Source organism: Harpia harpyja, chromosome 4, assembly GCF_026419915.1.
Source record: "Harpia harpyja isolate bHarHar1 chromosome 4, bHarHar1 primary haplotype, whole genome shotgun sequence".
NCBI lineage: Eukaryota > Metazoa > Chordata > Aves > Accipitriformes > Accipitridae > Harpia > Harpia harpyja.
This window is the reverse complement of record NC_068943.1, coordinates 83,551,138-83,576,611: the sequence shown is the minus strand read 5'-3', so window position 1 is coordinate 83,576,611 and position 25,474 is coordinate 83,551,138. Positions and strand designations below refer to the sequence as shown.

The 25,474-nt window shown below is 48.2% G+C and overlaps 2 protein-coding genes across 11 annotated transcripts in view; both read right to left on the bottom strand.

The window, feature by feature from the left end:
• Positions 1-334: 334 nt before the first annotated feature.
• SLC35B1 (solute carrier family 35 member B1) lies at positions 335-4,563 on the bottom strand. Its single transcript, XM_052785263.1, has 9 exons — positions 4,325-4,563; positions 4,040-4,143; positions 3,673-3,803; positions 3,079-3,109; positions 2,707-2,864; positions 2,227-2,353; positions 1,494-1,600; positions 1,061-1,214; positions 335-706 (listed from the first exon to the last, which is right to left on the bottom strand). Exons 1-9 carry the CDS (start codon positions 4,528-4,530, stop codon positions 654-656), a joined length of 1,071 nt encoding a protein of 356 aa, XP_052641223.1. The 5' UTR covers positions 4,531-4,563; the 3' UTR covers positions 335-653.
• A 559-nt stretch (positions 4,564-5,122) lies between these two features.
• Positions 5,123-25,474, bottom strand: part of FAM117A (family with sequence similarity 117 member A) — a 33,875-nt gene continuing 13,523 nt past the window's right edge. For 6 of the 10 annotated variants that reach the window (XM_052785259.1, XM_052785260.1, XM_052785261.1 and 3 more), the window contains 7 exons: positions 13,249-13,415; positions 9,653-9,769; positions 8,994-9,107; positions 8,523-8,657; positions 7,779-8,001; positions 7,323-7,443; positions 5,123-6,817 (listed from right to left, as the gene is read on the bottom strand). In XM_052785259.1, coding sequence (XP_052641219.1) covers positions 6,478-6,817; positions 7,323-7,443; positions 7,779-8,001; positions 8,523-8,657; positions 8,994-9,107; positions 9,653-9,769; positions 13,249-13,269 — 1,071 coding nt within the window. In that variant the 5' untranslated portion in view covers positions 13,270-13,415 and the 3' untranslated portion in view covers positions 5,123-6,477. Of the gene's footprint in view, positions 6,818-7,322; positions 7,444-7,778; positions 8,002-8,522; positions 8,658-8,993; positions 9,108-9,652; positions 9,770-13,248; positions 13,416-14,070; positions 14,094-25,474 lie in introns of those variants that run through there. The other 4 variants (XM_052785255.1, XM_052785254.1, XM_052785256.1 and 1 more) reach the window with 4 other exon arrangements.

Here is a 25,474-nt window from a genome sequence, read left to right as displayed (position 1 = left end):
ATGAAAAGAATTAATTTGGGCCCCACTGGTTAAACAGGTTTCCTGTAAACTTTTACAGGTGCCAAGAGTTGCTTCTGTTTTAGAAGGGCTCAGCTGAAGGATATAATGCATCTCGGTGTTTACACATATTGTCTTAATGGAAGAATGTCCAACTGGCTGCTCCACCAACTCAGTTATGGAAAAATCATACAATCAATCAGAAGAGGGGGTTGTCTTCAATTTAATCCAGGGATCCTGCCAGGCTGCATCAAAGAACTAACATAATTCTAAGACTAGCCCTCTCCTTGGAGAGAAGTGTGCTGTTTCTCCCCAAGATCAGCCAACAATACTGAAATTAAAGTTCTGGAAAAGTGGCCATTGTCACTTTTTCTTTAATAAAGATATGAAGGTTTTTTTCCTGTTAAGGCAAGAATTCCATCCTGCTGCTAGGATCTAGTAATGCAGCCTTGATTAAAGAAAAAAAAAAAAAGCTTAATTACAATTAAAACTAAAGTGTTACACTTTTAAGACAATTCAGCATTAAAAAACTAAAACAAAAAAAATCCAAACACTCTCCTTCTGATTACCTATCCTGAGTCCAGTTTCATAACAGATTTTGAGGTACAAGACAATAAATTAAAAGTTCATTCCAACTGCAGAGATCAACCATTTCCTCAATGCGATGTCTTCTTTACTCCCTTTCCAAATTTGGCATCGAGTCCAAGGCCTGCAAAGAGATAAAATAATCCATGTGCATAGAAAGTTTCTTCACATTCTTCAAACAAACATAACACAAGGAACTTTGTGAAAAATCAGCTTAACAGCAGCAATTTACTAACGGGCACTCAGAGGCAGTGACTCACCCAGTGCAGGGTTGAGGAAAGACCTAATAGATCTGCTAGAAGTCGCGCTCCTCCTTCCGTGCACTGGTAAGGCTACTAACTTGCTCTTCCACCCAGACTGTTCTAGTACTATTAGATTTTTTTTGACCAGCGTCTTTTTTTAGCTCTCCCCTCGCTATACCTCATCTCTATTTAAGTTAACAGGGGAAAGGCCTCAGGTGTTTGCTTCCCAGACTTACCCAAGAACACCAGGACCGTCCCCACCCACTGCATTGTACTGATGGGATTGGCAAACAGAATGACGGACGCTAAAATGGTGAAGAACTTGCGGGTCGTGGTGATGATGGAACAAGTCAGAGGTCCGAAGTATACCACAGTCATGAAAATAAAACTCTGTAAAAAACAAACAGACACCTTTTGTCAGTCTGACTGGAAAAAGTACAACACGGATCCTCTTTTCGGATGAAAAGCCATTGAGCCAGAGCCGAAAGAATCTTATTTCAAATCCTGACTATTTGCATACAAACTTAAACCTGTTTTAGTCTGAAGGTAGCCTGTACAGAAAGCAAGCAACAGCCAAAGCAACGGAAAGTGAAGCAGCCTTACTTTGCCGTCTCTGAACTGGGCAAACACATCCCCATGAAGACTGCAGAACACGGGAAGCGTATTTACCTGACCCAGCGCGCTTGTCAGGCCAAACAGCAGGATGTTGTAAATGATGCTAGGGTAGCGTTCCGTAAAACTCAAGAACTCCCAGAGCTCTCCAGTGAACAGTATCCCTGGAAGAAAGATCAAGATGAAAAGCATGAATTACGAGCCGAGGCAGCCCGAGCAGTAGTATTAATTTCAGTTTACGTATAATTTCAGTTTACGCTTGTAACCCAACAGCAGCTACTAAAAGCAAAGACTAAATTCCACACAGTGGAAAACAAAGAGAACAGGAGAAAAAGTGATCACCTTCCTAGTTAATTAATGAAAAAAGCAATCATTAACTGCAGATCCAATTCTGACAAAACAGTCCCCAGCAATCAATTAGAAGCGCCACTCCCTAATTGGAGCTGAAAGCTACACTGGTACGGTTTGCTTCTCTGTCAGCGTGAGAGCGCCATCAGGTAGAAACCCGGGAGCACAGAGCTAGCCTGACTTCTCACATGTGAGCAAGCGTTGGGCAGCTACACTCTGCGTGAAGCGGTGTCCTCTAGTGGGCATGAGCAGAGCTACACTGAACAACCCCGGCTATTTATATACAAAGGAAAAAAAAAACCAAAACAAAACATAAAGGAATTTGCAAAAAGTGTTCTAGGCCCATTTTTGGAGCTTGACGCAACGTCTCTTTCCCACAGGGCGTCTGTCCCAGGGCGGTCTCTGGGCACGGTGGCTGTGGTTTTTGCAGGGTGTTCCTTACCAGCCCCCAGGAACAAGGTGGACCATAGATTAACGTTCAGCATCATGTGATTGGAACCCGTTTGGTAGTGAGCTCTCATGTGGTCCTGAGATACACCAGTCAGCCCATCCAAGGTCAGGGACAGCAGCTAAGAAAAGATGAGACAGAGATAAGAGGCAGCAAAGAAAACCTTCATTCTTTATTTCCTCTCTATGGGGAAGATCTTGAGTGTTCATTCTCCCTCTTTTTTAAACACCCCAATCACCTATCAAATAGTGATTCTGTGGCCTCAAAACACATGCTAAGAGGGATGTGCGTGTGCACTGATCTCATACCACAGCTTAAGAGCGCACCCATCAAACCCAGGCGTCCTTCTGCAGAAGTGTTTCCACATCAGCTTTAGGGTACGCTTGAGGTACAAAGGACGCGGCCTTATCGGTGTTGTAACTGCTTGTTCCTCCTCACCCCTGCCGGGGTTGTTTGTGCCTTGGCAGCGCTCACCAGAAGGAGTTCTCCGTAGCCAAAGACGTGGTCATCGCTCCCAGCCCCCTTTTTAGGTTTGTACAGAAACAGGGCCACGCCTGCGACTATCAAGAGGACGCAGAGATACTTGGCCGGTGGATACTTCTTCCGCAGCAAAGTCACTCCTAAAAGCATGACTGTAAAGAAGCAACGTCACAAACCGCTCCCAGAACCCTCTCACGGGAGTTTGACTTGGCCCAACAGAATGACACACAGATAAAACACCACTCGCTTTTCCCGCGGCGGAGCAGACAGGAGGGGAGATGCACTATTTTGACAACAACTGAGGTCCTCGTTGAGGGCACGAGTAATGCACTCAAATGTACGAGAAGAAATGTGAAATTTGCTTACCTGGAATGGGCTTACAAGATTTACCTAGGACCTGCAAAAGAAAAATTGTATTAACTATTCACATATCATCGCGTGCTGGCGATAAGAGATATCACAGCAACACAGGGGTGACCTGACGGGATCAGACCACCCTGCTGCACCCCTCCAACACAACATACCCGATACTTCAAAAAAGACGACGTGCAAAAAACAAAAAAAACCCCAACCCCACCACAGAGCAACTGCTAAATGAAAGGTGAAGGTTTCAGAAATCGTCTCAAGCCCTCCAACGTTAGTGCCGACTCCCAATTAGCAAATTCCCATCGTCTCTAGGGATTGTTATTCTCTTTCTGGAACAGTCGGAGCTCTCTTAACCCCTCTCTACACACCCAGTGCTGACTGAAACACGGTGCTACAGCCCCACAGACGCGGCTACAGGCAAATAAGTAAAAAAATCACAGTTTCCCTCCACGTCATTTCACCAGCCGGTTCTTCCACAGCATTAGCTTCCCCTGCACAGTGCCCGTTTTTGGGGTACCCCCAGCATTAGGGGGTAACAGAGCGCTGAGCCGTACACACGAACGCCCTCCGCCCCCCTCCCCGGCCCCACTCCACCTGAGTGGGGTAGCTGACGAACTGCAGAGCCGAATTGCTGGAAACCATGGCGCCCAGGTAGGAGAGCGAGCAGGCGGCGTAGAGCCAGCTCCGGGTGCGATCCGCTTTGACGGCGTCGAAAAACCGGATCACTGCAAGGACGACGACGAAAAAGAAAGTCAGGAGAAGCTGCCAACGGCCAAACCTCTAGGAGAACGTCACTGGGGACGTGAGGGACGCTCGACGCCGATGCTCTGCCCAAAGAGCGGCCGCAACCGTCCCCTCCGGGGCAGGGCGGGGGGGGAGAACCCCGGACTAGTGACCCAGAGCGGAGCCCACCCCCGGGGGGTGTCAAGTCCCGGTTGGCCGCTCCCGAGACCCGACTTACGGAGCTTGGCGAAGGCGGCGTTGATGACGCACTGGATGAACACCAGGGTCAGGGCGTACTTGAACTTCTCCTGCTCGGCGCCTTCCCCGTACCGTCCCCGTGTGCTGAAAGGACGGGACACGGTCAAGACAGCGGCGGGGGCCCGGCCCGGAGCCGCCTGCCTCCCTCCCTCTCCCGGGGACGTGCCGAGACACCGGGCGGGACCCAGCCCGGGGAAGGCTCCCCCGGGGCCGGGACCCGCAGCGAGGACGGCCGCCCCCGGGGCTCCCTCTCCCCGGCGCTCACATGCTCTCCTGCAGGATGCCGTAGTAGAAGTAGCAGGCGAAGACGCCCAGGAAGCAGACGGGTAGGCGGAGGCGCTCGGGCAGCGCGGTACCGTTCGCGTTCGCTCCCATGGCGGCGGCTCGGCCGCTCAGCGCCGGGGCCACGTCCAGCGCCACATCCCGCAGCGCGGCCGGCGGCTGCGGCGGCGGCGGAGCGGGCTGCCTCATACGCCCGGCCTGCGCCCGCCGGTCGATCAGGACCCGCCCGGTCTCGGCCGCGATCGCCCGCCTCCCTGCCGGGCTCGCCGCCGGGCGGAGCGGGGAGCGGGCGGCGCTGGGCGCCGGGCGGGGACGGTCCGGGGGGGAGCACCGAGACCCCCCCCGGGGTCTCCCCCGCCGCGGCTGGGCCGCGGGCACGGCCGTGGGGTGCCCCCGCCGGGGCAGGCGGCGCCCGGGGCACCCCCGGCCTGGGGACCTTCGCTGAGCGCGGCCCTTGCGGTGACGCAAACCGATGTGGAGCGCGGGGATTGGCTGCACCAGCGGGGGCGGAGCTAACGGGCGGGACCTGGTTGGCGTTCCCGCCGTCGCCTCAGCGACTCGGCGAGGGGCGGGGGGGGAAAGAAGGCGCGCGCGTGCCTCACCCTCCGGCACCGTCGCGCGCCGCGGGCGGGCGGGGCCTGGGAAGCTCCTCCCCTCCGCGCCTCGCCCCGCCCACCCTCAGGCTGTTAACTCTGCCAGCCCGGTCGGGGCTCCAGCATCTCTCTTGCTGAACTCTTCCCCCCAGTTTAAACTCGAGATCCATTAAATCCCAAAGAAGTACTGCGGATGCCCGAAATATTTATTTTGCTTCCTTTTAACTGGCAATACCAGCATCTGCAAACAACCCCTCTAAACACAAGACAAGAACTCCAAAGCTAACATTCCTCCTTTAAGCTTCGCGCTACATACATAAAATACAAACTTCAAACAGCTGCAAAAATAGTGTCTTTGGAAGAAAATAGAGTTTCTACATCAGATACAAGAAAATAGGCTTCTTCAGTACAACCCCCAGCCTTTGCAACAGAACACAAAATCAAATACTTTTGTTGTCAGGAGGCTTTACAATCAACATTCCCGTGTTACCGCTTCACTTTCTAAGGCATCACATCGGGACAGCGCTGCTGGAGGCAGCCGTGCTTCAGACTCCTGCCCAGCCACAGCTCCCTACACAAATTCTGGCCCCTCAGTAAGGTGGCGGGGGCCCAAAATCCACCCCAGGGAGCCAGCCCCAGCCAGGCCGCCCAGGCTCACGGCTGGAAAGCAGCAGGTAGTTTCTCTACAGCAGCAACAACCACCCCCCCACCCGGGACCTTTGTGCAATGCCAGTTTTCACTTCCCTCCCCACTTCCTGCGGCACAGCCAAGGCACCTGGGAGACTTCTGCCCACACGCAGGGAAACCGGACAGGCAGCTCGTGTCTCAGGTGCCTCCTTCGCCCTCGGTCGGACGAGCTTTCCAGAGCACAGATCCGTGGAAGCCTGCTGCCAGTCACCTGCGCTCTCCCCATTTGCACAGCATCCTTAAAGCTCCAGCCGTGTTCCGAGGCGGGGGCAGAGGTGTCCAGGGGAGGCACAATCAGGGATCCACTGCTCTCCAGCCCGCTCTGAGGAAGATGAGCTGTCTTCACAGTGCAGGTACACAACATTTTCTGCTCCAATACATCCCAGGGCAGCTGTCCTACAGACCCCTTCTCCCCCCATCCCACTTCCCAGGGTTCAGCAGTCCCAGACAGCCGCAGGGCTGAGGGGATGCCGAGGAATCCCTAACCTGAATTCTCCCAGCTCAACCTCGCTCACAGAGCCACGGAGCCTGAGTTTGCCTCGGCTCCCCACAGCACTGCCTGGCTGCTCTTCACCAGCAAAACAATCACACAGGAAACAAAAGACAATTAGAACACAGGAAAGTGCTTTGAACAGGGGAGGCTCAGAGAAACAAGCCTCTCCAGCAGTGCGGAGTCCTGTGGCACACTGAACTTCACAGTTTCTATCATCCTCGGGAGGAAGCCTGCTGTCATTCTCAATCCCAGGGCCGCCTCTTAGCCGTCACATCCCACCTTCAAGGCACACGTCTCCACAGGCTGGCAGAGACGCACTGAGGAGCCAGAGCTGCTGTTGCTGGCTAAGCTTTCCCAAAGGCTTCACACCACGAGAGAGCTGTGGAAGACGACGTTCTCCTCTGGCTGGCCGCGCTTCCAGTGTTCGTAATTCAGTGAAGGAGACTTGGACACCTCGCTGAAGCTATCTACTGTAGCGTCCTTCCGCACCCCGAGGAAGGGGCTGGGGGCAGTGGGCTGGCAGGATGTAAATGTGCCCGTGCCAGGGCTGGAAGAAGCTGGAAAGCCCCGGAAGAGGAGGCCCACATTTGGGAAGAGAGGCTTCACCAGGCTGACGGGGCAGAAGGCAGAACCGGTGGGGTTGAAGTGCACTTTGTTCTTATCTGGGCAGGAAGGCTGAAAAGACTGATCAGGGCTGGGAGAGCTGAAGGAGAGAGACAGAGTGGACATGATTAGGAACAGACACTCACAAGGGCACCGAGCAGCCACTGGGAAACCACCTGGAGTTGTGCACTTTTCAAAGAGCCTGACTAAAAGCCAAACTGCCTCTGTGAGCTGGACAGCTCTTCAGGTACAGAGCAGCATGAAGAGCCTGTTTTGTTTCGAAAGCACTTATTTATAGGAGAACCACCCCTTCTCCTCCAGAGGCTCTGCTGGCCGAAAAAAACCTACTGCCTGGGAAGGGCAAGGACTCACAAGATCCTTCCGAGCATGTCCGAGGGTTAGCAATTCAGCTTTCAACTCTTCTCACCAGGGCCTGAACAGCCACGTTTTTGTTGGGAGTTTTTCCTAGAGGCTGCTCCCTACTTTTAGAACAGGGCAGGGGTGGCAATTGCAGCAACAGAAGTCCCTCCTGCCCCCACCCCAGCATCCTCCCGTAAGGCCAACCTCACACGAGTTCTCTTCTGCCAACAACTCCTCATACTTACGAAGCTTCTTCAAAGGCCCGGACCTTCTCACATCCCTCAGGAGGTTCCCGTTTAAACATGTAGCTGTGGTTGGGTCGAGGAGAAGAAGCAAAGGCCAGGACTGGCGAAGGGCTGCCCTCCTCTAGTAGGGAAAAGATACTTTTTGAGAAATTTTTAAAAGAATCCAACAGCACTCTAACTCAACACCAGACATGCTCTTCTAGATCCTGGGGCTGCAGGCTACAATACCCCAAAGCTGCAGCATTTTATCTGTGTAGCTCCCAGCTCACATCCTCCATCTAGTACTGGAAAAAGTCCACTCCAATTTAGCCAAATTGGCCAAGACCCTCTCTCCCATCTCAGCTGCAGCTTCCAACCCAGCACATAGACAGGGAGGAGCCATTGCACCGAGGTTTTCGTAGCACTGGCCCCCTTTGTCTCCCCTGACCTACCAGCCCCTCCGCTTTCAGTGTTTACCTTTCTCCTTTGGATCTGGCTGCACCTCATCCGCCACAGAGGAGGGCTCTTCTGCTGCCAGCCTCACCGAGGTGTGTGGAGAAAGGCGGAGAGGCACGGAAGGGGAAGGAGAAAGAGAGAGGCTGCTGCAGCTGCCACTGCTGGGCTCCAGAGTCAGGGACGCATCTCCAGAGCCTCTCTGGGCAGGCGCTGGCGCCCTGTGGCCATCTGGGACATCCAGTATCTAGGGAGGAAGCAAAGTCTTAGAGGAGCAAGAAACCCCTGTCACCAGTGAAGAGGTTTAACAGCAGTTGCACCTACAGAGAGCAGCTACTTGGGGTGCTGGATCCAGATAGAGGCAGAGCCTCCACTTCAGGGAGCGAGGCAGCCTTCTGCAACCGGGAGAACATCGGGTTCTGCACCCCGTAATGCACTTCAGTTCATAAGCTGCCTGGGACCACTTCTCCCACAACTGCACAGTACGAAGTAGCCTTTGGATGCCAGTCTAAGTGTCTTAAAGCTGTCAGTGAGATGTCATCTATCCTGAGATTACTACTGGCTGATCTCTCATAGCACCAGCAAGTTTTAAGGAGGGAAGCCAGCAGCCACTTGACCCAATTTAGACAGTTACATGCCTAGAACAAGCTAAAACTAGACACAGAGACCATCCCCATGGCCAAGAAACAGATACGGGCAGTGTCTTTAGAGGAAACGATTTCCAAAACCACTCAGAAGTTTCAGGGCAATCCTGTGACCTTCGCTTACCCGCAAAAGCTCTTCATCTCCCTGTTCCTTCACAAACGCTTCCTCCAGTTCCTGGTTTAGCCCCTCCAGGCTCCTATGCAAGCAGGGGCTGAGCCTCAAAATGGGAGATGGAGAAAGGAAGCCTGAAGGAGAGTCCTGTAACAATCCAGAATCAATGAAATTAGAGTTCTATCTGCACAAACTCAGCAGTTACACCCTGTTCCCACAGCTCTCCAGGGCTCACCCAAAGCCTTCCACGAGGCTGACGGGAGAAGACTTGACAGCAGAGTCATGCAGACTCACTAACTGCAGATCAAAGCAGAGGGACATGTGGAAGAGGTGGGAGAAGAAGAGAAAAAAAAAAAAAGATTCTCCATTCTCAGGCATGAGAGCAGAAGTCTGAGAACAGCTTGGACACCTGCCCAAAGGAGTTTGCTCTCCACCTCACTAGGACACACAGTGACAGCAGAGCAGGGGGAGACATGAACGTACCCTGAGCGATCCAAGGACAGCATGGTCCCCCTGGAGCGGGGAGCTCTTCTCCTTTTCTTTGCCACTTCTGCCATTTAGCTTTGTTCGCTGGAGCTGTTGCTTCAGTTTGGCAATCTAGCAAACAAAGTTTCAGCTACAGAACCAGACAAGCCAACACACCTCCACCAAAAAGGATCATGCCTTGTCTCTCTCCTCCCCCACTTTTCCAACCCACAAGGAAGTACCAAAATAGCAACGGTTTCAATCACACAAGCAGCAGCTCCAGCCACCTCTCAAAGGGTGGACCAGAAGTACTCGCAAGGCCTCATCACAAACTCCCCCACTGCAATGTGGCCAGTGCCTTTCCTCTAGTAGATCTGGGTTATCCTCCACCTACAGAGCATTAGGAACCAGGCCCCTCCGGAACCCACATACGCCTCGACACCGACGAGCAACACGCTGGGTTTCAGTGGAGCTACTTTACAATAGCTGCCTGCTAGAGGAAGCCAACAAAATCAGTCTTTAGTTGTATCACAGAGCGTTAGAGATTAGAACAAAGGCTAAAGTCTCATCTTCAGTAGTATCCTGTCCTCCCACTCCCCTCCCATGCAAGCAGGAGCCTCCTGTACATTAGCAACTAACACAGATCTTGCTCAAGCATTGGGAGTGGTCTATTTTACCTCTCTGCGGTGATCTGTGCTACCCCAAGAAGCAGAGCGCTTGTGAGCACTGGAGCTGGCTTTCCCCACTTCTGCGTCATGCCAGGACACTGGAGTCTGAAGTGATGAGAAACACGGCTGAGGATAATCACAACATTTACCACCAGTCTCTAAACCAGTAGAGTCCTAAGAATAAGTGATCAGCTACTGCCTGTTCACAGTCCTATTCCACTCTACCCCCATTAATACAATACTCTGTAATGTGCATCAGGACATAGCCATTGTTTGCCAAAACAAAGTAATTTTGGCCAGATTTGTGCCTATCTGGAAACTGGACCTCATAGACCTACATGGCAAGTGACTTTCCAGAAGTCAGTGGCTTAATCACCACAAGCACCTGACGAGATAAAGGGCACCAAGCTGTTACTGCAGAGAAACAACCACAACCGCCCCTGTACTGCTTGCACAGGCTCCCGTCTGATGAACAGTGACGTAGGGTTTCAGGCACTCATTGTACGAAGAAGCATTACCGAGAGGAAAAGCCTCACCCAACTGTGAGAACACACAACTTGCTTCTGAGACCTCAGGCTCCCGTATCGGAGTTCAAAGGCGTAACCAAAACCAGAGTTTGGCCTGCAGACTGACTGCTGCTGCTGCTGGAGCACTGGAAGAACCCAGCTGCCTCTCCAGCTCACATCCCTCCATCTGCAGGGCTGGCAGTTCTCAGCTGACTCTCTTCATGCAGAAAAACAGCCTCAGCACCACGTTACACAGCTGTTTTCCAAGCAACAGCTACATTTTGAATATCAATGGAAATCAGAAAGGGCTGTTAATCTGATCAGCAAAGGGTGTGAACTTCCTTGCACTGAACTCAGCCATCTCAGCAGAGACTCCAGGATCTTAACACTCCCAAGGCACACCATTTTCAAGACCAGCCATCATTTTTTCCCAACATCACATTTCAGTGCCTCTCAAAACACTCACCCTGTGTCACTGCTGCCTGCCATTTCTGTGGGAGGCTTTGGATGATACTCCTCTCCTCCATCCTCAGCAACAGGCTGCCAGAAGGTGCAAGGGCCTGAGAACAGTTACTCTCCAAGCAGCTTAACTGATCTCCCCAGAGGCTACTGCAAGAACAGCAGCTGTTCTAAACAACCCTGTTGAGTCACAGGGATGACAGAAGCCTCTTCTCTCAAAACAGGTTTTAAAATCTATTTAAACCAAAGGAACAAGGCAAGTTACCTAGAGAGGTACCAGGTTTCCCTTCTGTAAAGGGATACAGGTGATTTCTAGGCAGAAATCCAAGCCTCTCCTGACTTAACAGGCTCTGAATGAAACCCCTCCTTACACACACCACTGTAAGCAGAGCACACCGCGTTCCCTACAGCTAAAACCATTTCTTGTCTAGGTCTCCGTTTTGCAATGCCTGTAAGCAGCAGACATCCTGGCACGGTTCTTTTCAACTTAGTGTTCAGTTTGGTTTGAGAGAAGAAATCCATTCAGCGTGAACCATTGCTCTGAAGTCCTGCTAAGCTCAGAGCAGTTGGTCGCAGCCATCCCCGTGCCACCCCTGAACCGTGCCAGACAGAGCTGAGGAACAGACCAATGCGATAGGAAATCCTACGGCAAAGACCAACCTTGCAGTTTCAGCACATGGCACATCTGATCTCATTTCCTACCTCAAATATTCTCTCCTAAACAACTCAAACATCATTGTTTGGCCGTTATCCCAAAACATTGTGTCATTTTATATCCCAGTAGATCACACATAAGAACGCTAAGGAGAAGAGGCAAAGGTCTAAAAGACAAGACCACAGCCCTATTCCGCATCACTGCGAGAAGTAAGTCCGTGGGAAGCTGAACTCCAGCTGCTAACAACAGTCCCGCTTTGCAGGACGTGACAGAAACTCTCCACAACTCGCTGGAAGCCTCCTGAGCCCTGTTTGAGAAGTCACTTATTGCAGCCTATTGCTGTGACACTCAGAGCACTGAGCACTGCACCAGTGCTAACAAAAAACTAGGGCCTAAAAAGGAAGAAAAGACACTGTGTGCAATAGGAAGGCCTGAAAATGAAGAGCACATACGCGTCCCACCTCTCGCAGGCGGACTGTCAAGGCAGAAGGAAATTACAGAACCTTTTGTACTAACTGTGGCAAAACCGCTTCCTCAGAAAAAGGAGAGAAAAAAATGCTTTGCACATCAAGATAAAGCCACAAGCTCCAATCATGTATAGTGCTGCCATCCTCACCCCCACACTGAGCACCTGCAGTTGTATCTCTCACTTAACCACCTTATGATAGCAAATCTACAGAGCTCTGCAAAACAGCTGATCAGTAGCTGAATAAGGAAGGAAGTAAACATGTACTGGCTAGCAGAGAAAGTCCCAAGTTTGATAACTATTGAGCCTGAAAACATGGAAGGAGTGGCAAAGTCCTGGAGGTTACGATGAGGAACATTTTGTTAATACACAGGGAAGTCTAGAACCAAGGACTTTATTCCCAGCTTTCAACAGACAAGTCATTTGCCACACAGAGGTTTCTGTGTGAAACAGTGGAGATCACTGCTCATTTCACAGGCATGTTGCAAGGTAAAATTAGCATTTGCAAGACACTTGTAGATAACTGATGAAAGACTGCGGCACACCTGGCCTATTCACTGCAGAGAGGAGTGACCAGCTCCATGCTCAGCAGAGTCTGAATTAACATAGTGGTATCTTCCATTCTGGGAAGAAGGAGGTGCCCCTCTTCTCCAACTCCTTCCCCAAAAGGGCCACATGCAGAAAAACTAATTAGCCCCAGAACACTGGGGTTAAGTGTTCCTACCATTGCTGATGAAGACAAAGGAAGAGTGTGCTTCCCTGACTCAGAAATAAAGTTAGACAAATTCTTTCCCTTCCTTTCCAGCATGCCCTCTGCCCTCAGCAGTGCACTTGGGCACTAGAACTGAAACAAAAGCAGGCAAGAATACTTTGGAAAAGGACAATGGAAGTTGGAATCCAATTGAGAATTTCCTGCAAACAGCCCAGTAATAAATTGTTGAATAGCAAAGATCAAACAGCAAGTTAACAGAGATTGAATGTGCTAAATAAACGACTTGTTAAACAAACGGATGCTCTTATCCTTCTAAATTCTTTCACCTCTGCAGATAGGCAGGCACCATTTGCTGCCATAGAGTAATATTTACAGGTTGCTAAGAGTTCCTCGAGGTCTGGAGCTTTTCCATTCTACAGTAGAGAGCTGTGCCGTTCGTGCTCACGATCCCTTCTGCGGGAGCACCCCTGACTTCTCGCAGCGTGTGGCACACAGCCTGCGAGTGTTATATAAGGACTTGGCCCAGAACTGCAAGCCAGAAAAAAAAGTAGCATTGAGCCAGTACTGGAGAAGAAAGCCAGAGGCCATCTGCCTCCAAACAAGGCCAAGGAAATTCTAACTCTGCACCAAAGTGGAATCAATTGAAGCTGAGAAGCAAAAGGGGAAAAAAGCCTTCCTAGAAAGTTGCAGCTGGACGGATGGAAATTTAATGCCTTCCCTATTCACCCCCCGTTTACACAGTTCGTTTCAGTTCTGCAACCCTCTCCTGGCCCAGGGACTTCAAGGGCAGTCTGCAGGTGCTTATACCTGGGTAGCTTTGTCATTCATGCACGAAGTGGAAGCTCCTTCAGCATCCCTTGGCCACTGTCCCAACAGGTACGAGCCCACAATGGTGTCTAGCGAAGAGGTGCGCCGCACGCGGGGCTGCCGGGGACGGCAGGTCTTCTCAACAGCAGCAGCACAGGGAACGCTAGCTAGACAAGGGGGAAAAGAAAAGAAAATTAGGCTTCCAAAGCCAAGATTCAGCAACAGCTATCACAATTAACAAGCCCACATGCATTGCAAAGATCACAAGAAGGGAACTAGCACATAGAGCCTGGAAAAGTCCATTTATTTTTCAGAAACCAGAGTCCTATTGCTTCTAACGTGCCCAGTGAGTTCCCACTCTCGCAACAGCAGCAGCTCTTCCCTGTCAAGGCCATGCGGCTGCCCAGCCTCAGCGCAGGCAGATTTGCTGCTTCAGGTCAGCCATCGAAAACCAAGCAGCAACAGAAACACCACTTCAGTAGAGTGGGCCAGCAAGTGCTGGTGGATTGACTGCCCAATCTGCCCTCCTACTCGCTCCTCCACTCCACCGCAGAGAGCTGTATTCACGCTTATCACCAAGAGATTGCTTCTCTAGAAGCAGAGATTTTATTGCAGTCCTTAAGTGCCTGCTTGAAATCATTGATTGGATATTCCAGTCGAAGTCGAGGGAGCTGCTACACAACCAAGTGAAATACTCAGCATGCCCACATTGCTTTTGCATGAGCACTGTAGGAAAAAAAAACCAAAACACTATGCTGTCTATAAGGCCATATTTCTTACTAGCTGGAGCACAGTGCTTAGTCAGAGAACCCAGGCTCTTACTCATGGTAAGACCCAACAGCAAAAGGGAAGCTGCGTGCCTCAGTTTCCCCCAAGGAAGCATGCTCGCTTCCAGTTTCAAGGAGGCCAAGAGAACACATCTGCAAAGTTCTGGATCCTCCAGCAGGACTGCATGAGTGCTTGGTGTGATTGGTATGTGTGCGCATTCATTCAGCAAAGATCAGAAAGTAAGACGTGCAACCTGTTGACTGTCATAACCCGTCGTTGGCAGGGCCCAAGCTCAAATCCAGGAGCTCTGGATCTGCCCAGCTTCCACGAGATGGCCGCACTGCCTGTTCAGACATTACTTTCATAACAGTAGCTAGAAACATGATTAACAGCAACGCTTTGTAAATAAGACTAGTTTAAGTTTGCATGTCAGCAATGATGCACACCAGCGCAATCCCATCGCAAGGATGGAGAGCCAAGTGTCTCTTGGCAGGCTACAGCAAAGGGAGACACGCAGCATGCGCTTTGCTGCACCCTCCCCGTCTCCTCCATTGCATCCTGGCCAGCTCCAAACTAGATGTGATCAAGGCACGGCCCATAGGCAGGCAGCACAGCTGCCCTTTTCTGCAACCTTGTCGTCACCCTTGCAGCTGAAAAAAGGTGTTATTGCCAAAACCAAAAAGGTAGCAAGAAAGAGGCAAGTTCAAGCCAGCAGGAAGGTTTGTTTGCATTTCATTTTGATTAGACATGCAAATTACCACGCACATTAGAACCAGCCCTGTGGCCTCCTGGCAAGGTATTAAGGCCATGCACAGCTCTGCTCCAGGTGCTTTGTGTACAGATATTCTCTCCCTTCCTCCCCAAAATGAGGGCATGGCAGGCAGGTAGCGAGTTAACCACACTAAAACCAGCATTAAAACTGTTAAGCACTATGTTGTGTTTGCCAAATACCTCTGTATACAAATATGCTGGGGCACCCACTGCAGGCTCATGGCTGAGACTGTTCCAGGGACATGGCCTGTTAAATACATCTTTTTATCAGCTAAAATACCATTTGAGCAGTGGAATTTGAGTTCTAGGTGAGAAAAGGGTAGGAACAAAAAGCCACGTGGGAGGGCAAGAGAAGCATTAGTCCTTGCATGACAGCCACACCTCGGAAGGTCCACACTGGATTAAAGGCTTATTGTGTTGGGTCCAGCTGGCATTTCAAGGCACACTCCCTGCTCCCAACAGTTAACAGTAAGACAGCTACCACTAACTCTAATTTAGAAACTCATTAGTATTTGCAGCTTCCTCTTCAGTGCCTCATTGCCCCCACAGGCTATGTTACTTGCATCTCCATTACGTATTACTTCAGCTGTCTCTTCCTCTCACGCTGCTCTCCCCAACTAGACTGCTGGCAGAAGAACTGAAAGCTGCTGCGATACGGCAGTCCCTCTCCCACAACGCTTTGGCAGCACACATCCCCTACAAAGCTCTCCAAGAGGCCCCCTTTGATATAACCATCACATCCAGAGTGAGTGGAGTCACCTTTGTACTCCAAACCTTCAACAGGGCAACACAGTCCAAACCAGCCTGAAAGGACCTCGAGAACAGACATGACCAAGAGCAGAGGAGACGATGCAGTTGTTACCATAGGAGGCCACAATTGTGTACGATGGCTGACAAACACCTAAAGCTATTAATGTATGAACAGCAAGAACTGTCATTCCTTTTCATGAAGTACAACTCATGTACTTGCTACCCAACAATTCAGTTTGTTTTTAAGCAGCACCGGGAAGCCCGAAGAGCAGGGGGCAGCTGGGAGATGCAGGGCAGGGTGCTGCTGGAAGCAGGTTGCCCCTCCTTATGGTGCAAAGGCTGCGTGCACAGCACAGCACGAGGCGACGAGGCAGGGTGGAGCGTCCTGTTTACAGCTCCGTGCTATTATCATCCCTCCGCACTGAGCCTGCACAGCTGCCACCTGGCCACGAGCTCTGGAGTTGGTCCAAGCCAGCTCCACAGCTGAGAAGTGTCAGGTTGTGGCACTTTTACTTTTCATGTGACAGTAAAGCTGCTGCAGATAACAGAACCATCGTCGTATCTCCAGGAGCCATTTGGGTGCCTCCAATTGCTGCATGAGGCTTTCATGCAGCCACAAGTTAGAGACTGGTGCAATGCATGCATTTAGAAGCAAAAAGTTGTCAGTACTGGAGTTCTAGATTTGCAGCATCCCTAGTCTTTCCCAAACACATCAACGTCAGTGAGCTCAGAGCTTCCTAAACAGTCTCTCTAGGCCAGCAAATCTCTGCATCTAAAAAGAGAAAACAGAAGTCTTCAGTAAACTTTTAAAAATTTCTGGGGTCACTTTTCAATAAAGTATACTTACAGCTGAATAAAAAAAAAAAAAGGCAAGCAAAAATAAAATTCCCATTACTACTTTCTTTAGAGTTGTAAAATTTATTTCCTTCCCTCTCCAGATGTCACCCTGGGGAAACTGACCCTTTAATATCAGAAGAATGTTTAGAAATTTAGGGACATACTGTTCAGACCCTGACATTTTCTGAATATGCCCCTTCAAAGGTCTATCTTAAAGTGATGAAGCATAAAATAACAGTCCACGTTTAAATATAATCAGCTTTCAAGTTAACCATGGAACAATGGGCTGCCTGAGGCTTCACCATGCAGGGAAGCTTTCCCTGCATTCTGTAATATCAAGGCGTACCTAATGGTTTTTGGATGCCGTTTTCAGTTTATTGGCTCAAGCAAGAGTTGTAAGCTCTCAAGTGAGAATTTGTCAGGGAGAGTTTAGCCGAGATGGAACCTAAGCAATTCTGTCAATAACTAACTTATGCAAATATCTTCCACCCCAGTGTAACAGAAATTACTGCTAATTATTTAAGTTCTGTATTAGCTTCCCCATCTATACCTTTTAATGCTCTTTACAACACATCATCTTATTCAGATGATGCTCCTGATTTGGGGGATGGGGCAGTAAGATAACATAAATGCCAAAGTTGACTTTCTCACGGGCCTGTCAAACCGCAGCAGGACTCTGTGACACAGAAACATCTCTTTTAGACAAAATATTCACACCAAACCGGGCTGCTGGATGTGTATCAGTGTCCCCTACTGCACCCCAGCACTGCTTCCTTGATCTTTAGCATCTTCCCAGACAATCTAGATGGGAGATCTCTATACGAGACATTTTTTTGCACAACAGCTACCCAGACACAGTTCAGGTGGCACAAGCAGAGGGGACACAATGCTGGCATTGCTGTGGTGGTTACCAGGGCAGGAGCTCCTACAGCAGAAAAGAAATAAGCTATCTGATCATGCCAGAGCACTAAGAGCATCTTGTGTTCATCTTAAGGACTGTACTGCTTAATGAGTTACAGCTCTAACCAACAGTTTTGGTGTAGAGCAGGTCTTGGCCATAGCATCACCCCGAGCTCGCTGGCTCCCATCTGACAGAGCAGGAGGTAAAGGCTGGTACACAGCAAGAAATCCAGTGTCTTCCCTTCTCCTCTTCTCGTTTTAAAATTTAACTGGACAAGAGACATGCACAGGACTTCCAGAGGATGTCAAGAACAGGGATCCACAATCCATGTCAGGGAATCGCACTTCATCTAACCTCACTCCACAAGATGGTACTTGATCAGAAAACGTATCTCCTCTGAGGATCAAAACCACTTTAACCAGGCATTTCCAGTGGAGTGACAAGCAGAAGTGTTAGTGAAATAAAGATCAGAACTGAAGCTTCAACATTATAACCCATTTAAATCTCATTTCAATTTCTCTGCAGTTTCATCATGGTGAATCAAGTTACCTGACAGGTTGTTGCCAAATAGGACAAAAATTCTCAGCAGCAAACAAGCTTCAGAAAGATATCCTCAGTTTTAATTTTTTTCTTTTTTCCCAGATGGAGCAGGTAAAGGAAAGCGTATGTCCTGACTGCTGCACTGAGGAAATGCAACAGAACCACTTATTTTTGAACAGTCCCAATCTTTAACATAGCAAAGACTAAAAATCTTTACAGGTAAAGAATTGCCTTTTCTCAGCATTGTGCTTTTACTGCACTCTCTCCACATTCAGAAGAAATGTGGAGATTTAAGAAACCATGCTTGCAACCATCGCAGTCAGCCCAGGCACTTCCTTGCGGCACACCAAAGTGCTGCTATTGCATGCTACTTCTGCAAAAGCACTCCGGGAGAGGACCTTAATCTATCACACAATCTGAAACCAACACAGGATTATGCAACGAATAAATGCTTTTGCTCTGGGAATCCCAGAAAGACTAAAAGGAGATGAACAGGCAGTTTTACCTGTTCTTAATGAAATTTAAAATCCTGTGCTTAGTACGCTACAGAAACCTACAAACATGCTAGAAAATAGAAGCATTTCACAGGAACTCGTGGCATGGTCAGAGTTAGCTACCAAGACAGGAACAAAAGAACGATCAAGAGCTGGAGAGGCACTGGGATGAAAGTTCAAAGAAGCTGGAGAGAAAAAGAATATCCTCTCCACAAAGACAGCTACAGACAGGTCTTTTTAAGTGGGGAAGACAAGGGGAAGATCTCAAGCTTTAACCAGAACTGGAGTAGGAGATCCAGAGAAGCCTGCCAGAACATGCTTACTTAAGGTACCAAAAGACAAGGGAGGCTATAAATCCACACCATCTGAGGGGTCTCCACAAAAACCCCCACCAGAAAACAAAGCCAAGCAGGGATGCAGAGAGTATCTCCAGTACAAGACGGGCAGCAGGATGACTACAAGCAACCTTTGAAGGCTGGACATGGTTTGCATTTTCTAGGAAAAGAAAAATCTCACTTTATCCCAAAAGCAAGAAAGGAAAGTTATGTTCAGTAGTCGTGCAACGGGAAAGAAGAATGCAGTAAGACAACCAGTTGCAATTGATATGTATGGGTAGAGAAAAAGAACAATTGGAATGTTAAGGGTCTTCAAAGAGGAAAATGAACCTGGAATTTATAGGCAGATTAAAAGGTAACAATACACACAACCCTCAGCCACTCCTGCAAAAAGAGTTAATACGTCCACAGCGGTAACTTCCGACACCAAGTCTTTTCACCTCAAGTCTCTGCAAAGGAAGTATTCTACATATCTCTCTCAATATTTTAAAATTATAATCCCTTTAAAGAAGATTTACAACTGAAGGGAAATTCACACCCATGCCAGGATGGGATTTCATAGCTCTTTGCTCATTTCAGTAAACATTAATACAGAAATGCAAAACCCTCAGAGCACTGAAATCCATTGCACTTTCCGGTGAATAGGCAGAAGCTGTGGTTAAACCACACTACCCCTCATGACTCTTGCTCAAACTGTACACACACAGCCCAAGACACCCAAAAAAGTACCTGGTGTTCCCAAAGCACAGCCCTCTATGAAACCCCACAAGAACCTTTCTCCGCTTCAGCGCTTGACTGACGCAGAAAGGAGCAACCCACCGAGGGGGAGCATCAGGAAAGCAAAAAAACCCAAGGGCAAAGAGGATCCTACACCAGGTTGGGGAGCTGGATTCCCATCTGATACAACCCAGCAATGACTTGCCCTGCAGCCTTCGCTGAACCAGCCCCAAGGGCTTTACAACTGGCCTGGGAGCACAAGGGAAGAAATTCCAGGCTTTGTAATCACTCCCCTGGTTACAAGCTGCGTTAAGAGTACAGCTGGAGAGCGCTGCCCAAAGGACACAGCATCTGCAGATATCATTGAAGGAAATTAATAGGGGACACTAGCAGTTCAAGCTTTTTTTTTTTTTTTGGACGCAGACATTGTTAAACAGCAACTCCCTCCAACAAGGCTCAAGGTCTGAAGCTGAACACCCAGCTGATGGAGTAAAAGAGCTGAACTCTTCACCTTTAACTCAATTCTTTCAAAGTTTGTTTTTCAAATGATAAAACAATGTGAAGAATTTCAACATTCTCAAAGTCTTTGGTTGAAGTGCACATTTCCTAAATCTAGCCTGATGCAAGTCACCACTTTGGTGGGATCTTCAAGCAAGCCCATCTCTTATCCACTGATACAGGCTGGGAGTGCTTCTGGGCTGGCTTTACACTCTGAAATTTAAGTAAGAACTAGGAAAAAAACAGGTGGGCAGGAAGCCTCTCATGAACAATAAGAGTGGTTTAGAAACAAGCAAAAACTTGTTCAAACATTAGACCTTTAGGACTTGTTCACTCTGATCCTGGAGAATACAGATGACTAAGGAGCTACCAGGATCATCCATGTCACCCATATCAGAAGAGTGAAACCCAAGCAATGAAGATAAAGCTGTGGGTTTGGGTTTTTTCCCTTTTTCGTTAACTCTATGTAAATCAATTCTTGATAAGCATCTAGGAATCAAGATCACTGCAAAAGGCAGGGCGCTCACTCTCAAGATGAGAAACCTTTGATTCTCAAGCCCTTGGAAATCTTCCAGTACAGATAAAGTAAACCGAAAACAGAGTAAGACATCCTTGATATTTCTACAGTTACAGACAAGGTGGAAAACAAGGAAGAAGGCTTCCTGCCCTTTATAGACATATAACTACATAAGTCACATCAACACTTTATGACAAGCCCTCCTCCCATACTCACAGTCATCTTTATGGCTAGTTGCAGTGAAGCCATCTGCCTGGAGGGCCCAACATGAAGCTACTGAAACAACTTTTCAGCAAGGAAAAACAACCCCACAACATCTGATACACCTTCTGATTACGCTCCTAGTGCCTCTTCTAACTGGGAAGCAGGATACCAAAGCTAGTATTAGCTCAGTGTTACAGCTAGCCTAAACAGTGTAAGCACAACAGCATTATGCATACAAGAGTTGCACGCAGCAGCCTCAGGCTCAAGCATGCCAGGAACCATACAAGCTTTGTAATTCCTGTTCTTGAATGCTTCCAGCCTTAAAGGATGGCACACAAACTATGAGAAACTGAGGCACAGGGAGGAGAAGCAGCTTGCCCAGAGTCATGCACCAGGTTCCAGGCAAGCATGGAAACAATTATCTCCCGTTATTTTCAAAGAATGGGCTAACCACACGACCTTCTTTGATATTTTCCTCATTTCCTGTACAGTCAACCCTGCATTATCAGGTGGTTTGAATGGCAGCACCACAAGCTTAATTTCTAATGCAAAAAGGCCTGTTTAATATAAATTCCAAGAGGGAATATTTTTACAGGCTCAACACTATTGGTCTTTCTTGGAGATCCTTCCTGTATAACTGTGAATCCCACTAAATCAGTATTGTCATCTTAAACTGCAGGAGCTGTGAGGGAAGTGCCAAGATCAACTCGATGTAGTCAACGCTGCCATTTACACAGTATTTCAACATCCAAGCTTTGCATAGAGAACTCATTGCACTTGGTGCTTGACATTATTTCTCTCACAGGGTTAGGCCAAGTACTTGTTTCTTCTTTTGCACCACACAGAGAGTAAAACGTTTGCCACACCTGCAACAGAACTGCTGCTTCTCTACACAAATAGGTGCCCAGGTTCCTTCCTCACTCAACAAATGTTGAAAAAACTTTGCTATGGTCCATGCAATTGTGTTAGATAAGCCCCAGCTGAAAAAGATTCACAAATAAAAATCCATCCACGGTAAATGATCTGAGAGCTTCCTAGTTCCTCTGGAGCATTCTGCTATAGAAGGGACAGATCAAACTGATTGCACAGTCCTATCCCTTCCCCCCTGCAAATCTGTTTTTAAATGTCATCTCCAGCATTTTAAAGCAGGGAAAAACTTGTTTCACCCACAGAATGTCAACACAAGTCAAGATTAGTTATAGATGTGTCCTTTGTTTCCCCTTTCCCACACCCCTATCCAGAGGCTAACGAACTGGGAGCAGCAAGTTTAGATTGAAGGCATGATCTGTATCAGCTGAGGACTGCAATACCATGAATGGGCTCCAATTACTGTGCGAGAAACTCGTTCTACGTTAAACAAAGCCACCTGCAATGCTTTGCCTCCAAACCTAAGCCATGTATTGTATTCAACTATGTTTTGCACAAAGACTGATTTGATTCCATAGGACAGAGGCGGGATTCTTCCTGGCTAGTGCTACAGCAGGACATCTTCAAGACTTTCCCATCCCTCAACCAGTCCTACATGACTATTTTTCCCCATTACATCTCCCTACCTGTGCTTAACCCTTTAATTCTAGGGTTTTGCTGGGGGTGAGCAGGCTGATAAAGGCAAAGGCAGAATTACTTAATAGTGATGAATCCCAAAATTTGGAAATGCAGAGTTTGTCAAAGCAGCTGTTTGCACGGTGCAGCAGCACAATTTTCCCATGACAGTACTCTGCATCCCTGCTTGAGGGTTTTTGTTTCTCTTTTGGAGAGTTAATACCAACCGAGCTGCTACTTCTACTGAGACACCCCTTCTCTAAGATGGACTTTTTCACTTTCAAGTTGGGCACAGGATATAAACGTTATGAACCTGTGTGGCCCTTGTTCATTTGCTTAAGCACCCCCTGAAAAACTACAGGTGTTAAACAGCAAAAAAGAAAACTCAAGAGCAAACACCCCAAACATCTGGACCACTGTTTCAGTAACAGAAGCCTTTATACCCATCCCTCAGGACACAAAACCCCATCAGTTACCAACTGCTAAGCAAACACAGTAAGGCCTGAAGCACATAAGATATTCAACTAATAAGACAGAGGAGGGGAGGAGACCCCCACACTCATTATGTGATGCCTGCAGCAAAGGAAAGCAGCAGAGAAAGATATTAACAGCTCTGCTGCATCACTACCACATAAGCAGCAATCCCACAGCACTTTCAAGTGGCAAACAGACATTTTTATTCCTAAAGAAACATTTTCATTTTGCTAAACATATACTCAGACAGTATTGCCTATGAATAGCGTCCCACTCGTCTGCCTCTATAATATAGACCAGGCACGGGTTTAATTCAGATACCAAATAAAGATATTTGGCAGACTGCTCACTTAGTCTCTCTAGCAGGATCCACACAGCAAAAACAACTGGACATCTCAAAAACAGGCAAGTTCAGCAGGGAAGCAACAAAATCCCATCTAGATGAGTCAGCTCAGCCAACAGTAACTTCCTGAAAAGCTAAAAGGCACCACATAATTCTGGGGTTGTAGGGGTGGTGGTGGGAAAACTGGTGAATTTATCTGAATTTTATTGAAGAGAGACTATCAGTAAAGCTTTGGTTTCACAGAGGATTAATGTGAAATACATGAAGCGCAAGACACAGGTCTTGTCAAAGCCATTCATGAAACCCCCCAATCAACCATACAGGTTTACAGATGAAGACTTGTATTTCTGCACCTCACTGTTGTTCCTCTTCTATGCCACACTGTCACTGATAACCAGGTAGCATTTGGAAGGCAGACAGGCAACTACCCTTTCTCCTCCTAAGAAATCTACTCCAACGCTATTCAGGAAAGCTGTTGGTAGGTAACTCCTGGTACAGCTATTCATCCCATCTTACCCCCTACACATTTAATGAGTGCACTGAAGGAGTCTGCTCAACTAGTAACATGACGTGGCTTTGCTTTTCCACCATATTCCACCTTCCCCCTCTCTGCGCATGAACCAATTTAGATGACTAAGACTACTTACCTGTTCATGTCCACAAAATGCTATGTTCACCAATGGGTCTGTAAATTAAAGTTTGAGCTGCAATTTAAATAATCCTATTTTTTCTAGTGTCATACTGAAAAAAAGAGGCATAAAGACTTTGCCATGTCTTGCTTGAGAAAATCAGGTTTCAGACCTGTAATGCTTGATGAGGACTGAGGTTACACCCAGGCAGTAGATTCCTGAGCACAAAGGCATAAGTCTCAGGGCAGCTTAAGTCTGGATGCAAGGATGGAAACTCTCAGAACAGCATGTGCTCCGGTGTGGGCTTTGGAGGAAACAACCGAGGCCACAAACAGCACCAGCACTGCCGTTAAACGATTTAAACTTCAAAGTCTCCACAAAGCTCATCCCACCCCAGAGAACACATAACCTTGCCAGTGTTACAGCACCTGCAGAGCTCTGACTACCCCAGCAGCTGCCTCTGAGCCACCTAACCTGGCATAAATGGATGCAACAGGGATGGGTCTGGGCTGCACCTGAGGAGGATCAAACACTAACACATTATCTACTTCACCACCAAAAGCCACATCACTGAAGAGATAAGGAATTTAAAAAAACCTGACCCCAATGACATACATGAGATTCATCACTCTTAGTCCTGACATCTTGGATTTCTAAACAGCAAGTCAACTCCTTTTAAAATATTCTTAGACCTCATTCCTGGCATCCCCCAGCTCTAGCTCTTCCTTTTAACAGAAGCCCTTTGAGACACTCAGCAGCTGCTCCTCGTCTCAATGGGATCCTCTATTATCAGAGCAGCTGCAGGATCAGACCCCAGATCACTCTACCTCTTCTTCTAAAACCCCAAGCCAGAACCACAGAGATCCCCAGCAGCCAGCCGCCATGAGGCTTGAGAGCAATTCAGAAAGTCAGCAGTCAAATGAGGAAAGATGTGATAAAGCAACAGATTTCCATGCTGAGCTCCCAAAAGGTAGGAGCAAAAGTGTTAGATTATGAATCACCAGGATACCAGTTTTCAGTTAAACCCTGCCAGTTTACTGCTACAGCTCCCACACATGCAGGGAACAAATTGAAGCTTACGAAGAGTGATGAGGCAGAGAGCAATGGAAATTTCAACACTTCCAAAACTGTAGATGAAATTACTATGATCAAGAGGAAAAATTCAAGCTCCTAGAGCCTGAACAGTGAGGCACAGAGCCAGGAAGAAATGAAGACCAGCATTTCTGGTTCATCTCAGTGGCGCTCCAGCCGTTTTGCCCTCAGAAAGCTGCATGGTATTCACCACACTTTGGAGTAGGTACAGTACAGAGCTCTAGTGCAACCAAGAGATCACAGGCAGCCTGGCTCTCCTTTCTTTGAGATTTGCTTTATTTTCTTCACAAGGTCTGAAGCTACTGACTAATAGCCCTCTTCACAGCAACTTCACCACACTGTTGAGTGGGAAGGAGAGGCTAGCACTCCAAAGAATTTATTTCATTAACTTGTTTCAAGTGTAAATTGAGCAAAAAGCTTTTTAATAGCCTCCCTGATCGATACCAACCCTGCCAGTGGCAGGAATGACTCTAAGTCTCAAGCAGTGAAATGCAGGACACTTCAGGAAGGACCATTAATTCTCATTGTAGGATGGGCTGCAGCACTGTCCTCTGCAAAGCATATTAAGTAGCCACTGTGTTAAACAAGAGACCAGCACTCTGAACAGATGCCACCAAGATCAGCTGGCCCAAAGCTTGACAAATATTTCTCTCTGTTCCAGAGGTCTGTTTAATCTTACATTTAACCCAAAAAGTGTTTCATTGCTATTTTAATACTGGAGATAATGAACAGCCAAGCAAGAACCCAACATCCAAAAGCAGTCCCATGAACAGCCAAAAGTAATACGTACATAAAGCCAAAGACTATTATTAGG

Bases quoted from the DNA above. Each gene is read 5' to 3' on its own strand.
- SLC35B1 (XM_052785263.1), bottom strand. From the start codon at position 4,530: ATGAGGCAGCCCGCTCCGCCGCCGCCGCAGCCGCCGGCCGCGCTGCGG. The intron at 1,601-2,226 runs GTAAGGAACACC...TCTTTCTTCCAG, and splicing joins CACCTTGTTCCTGGGGGCTG to GGATACTGTTCACTGGAGAG. The intron at 1,215-1,493 runs GTAAATACGCTT...TGTTTTTTACAG, and splicing joins TGACAAGCGCGCTGGGTCAG to AGTTTTATTTTCATGACTGT.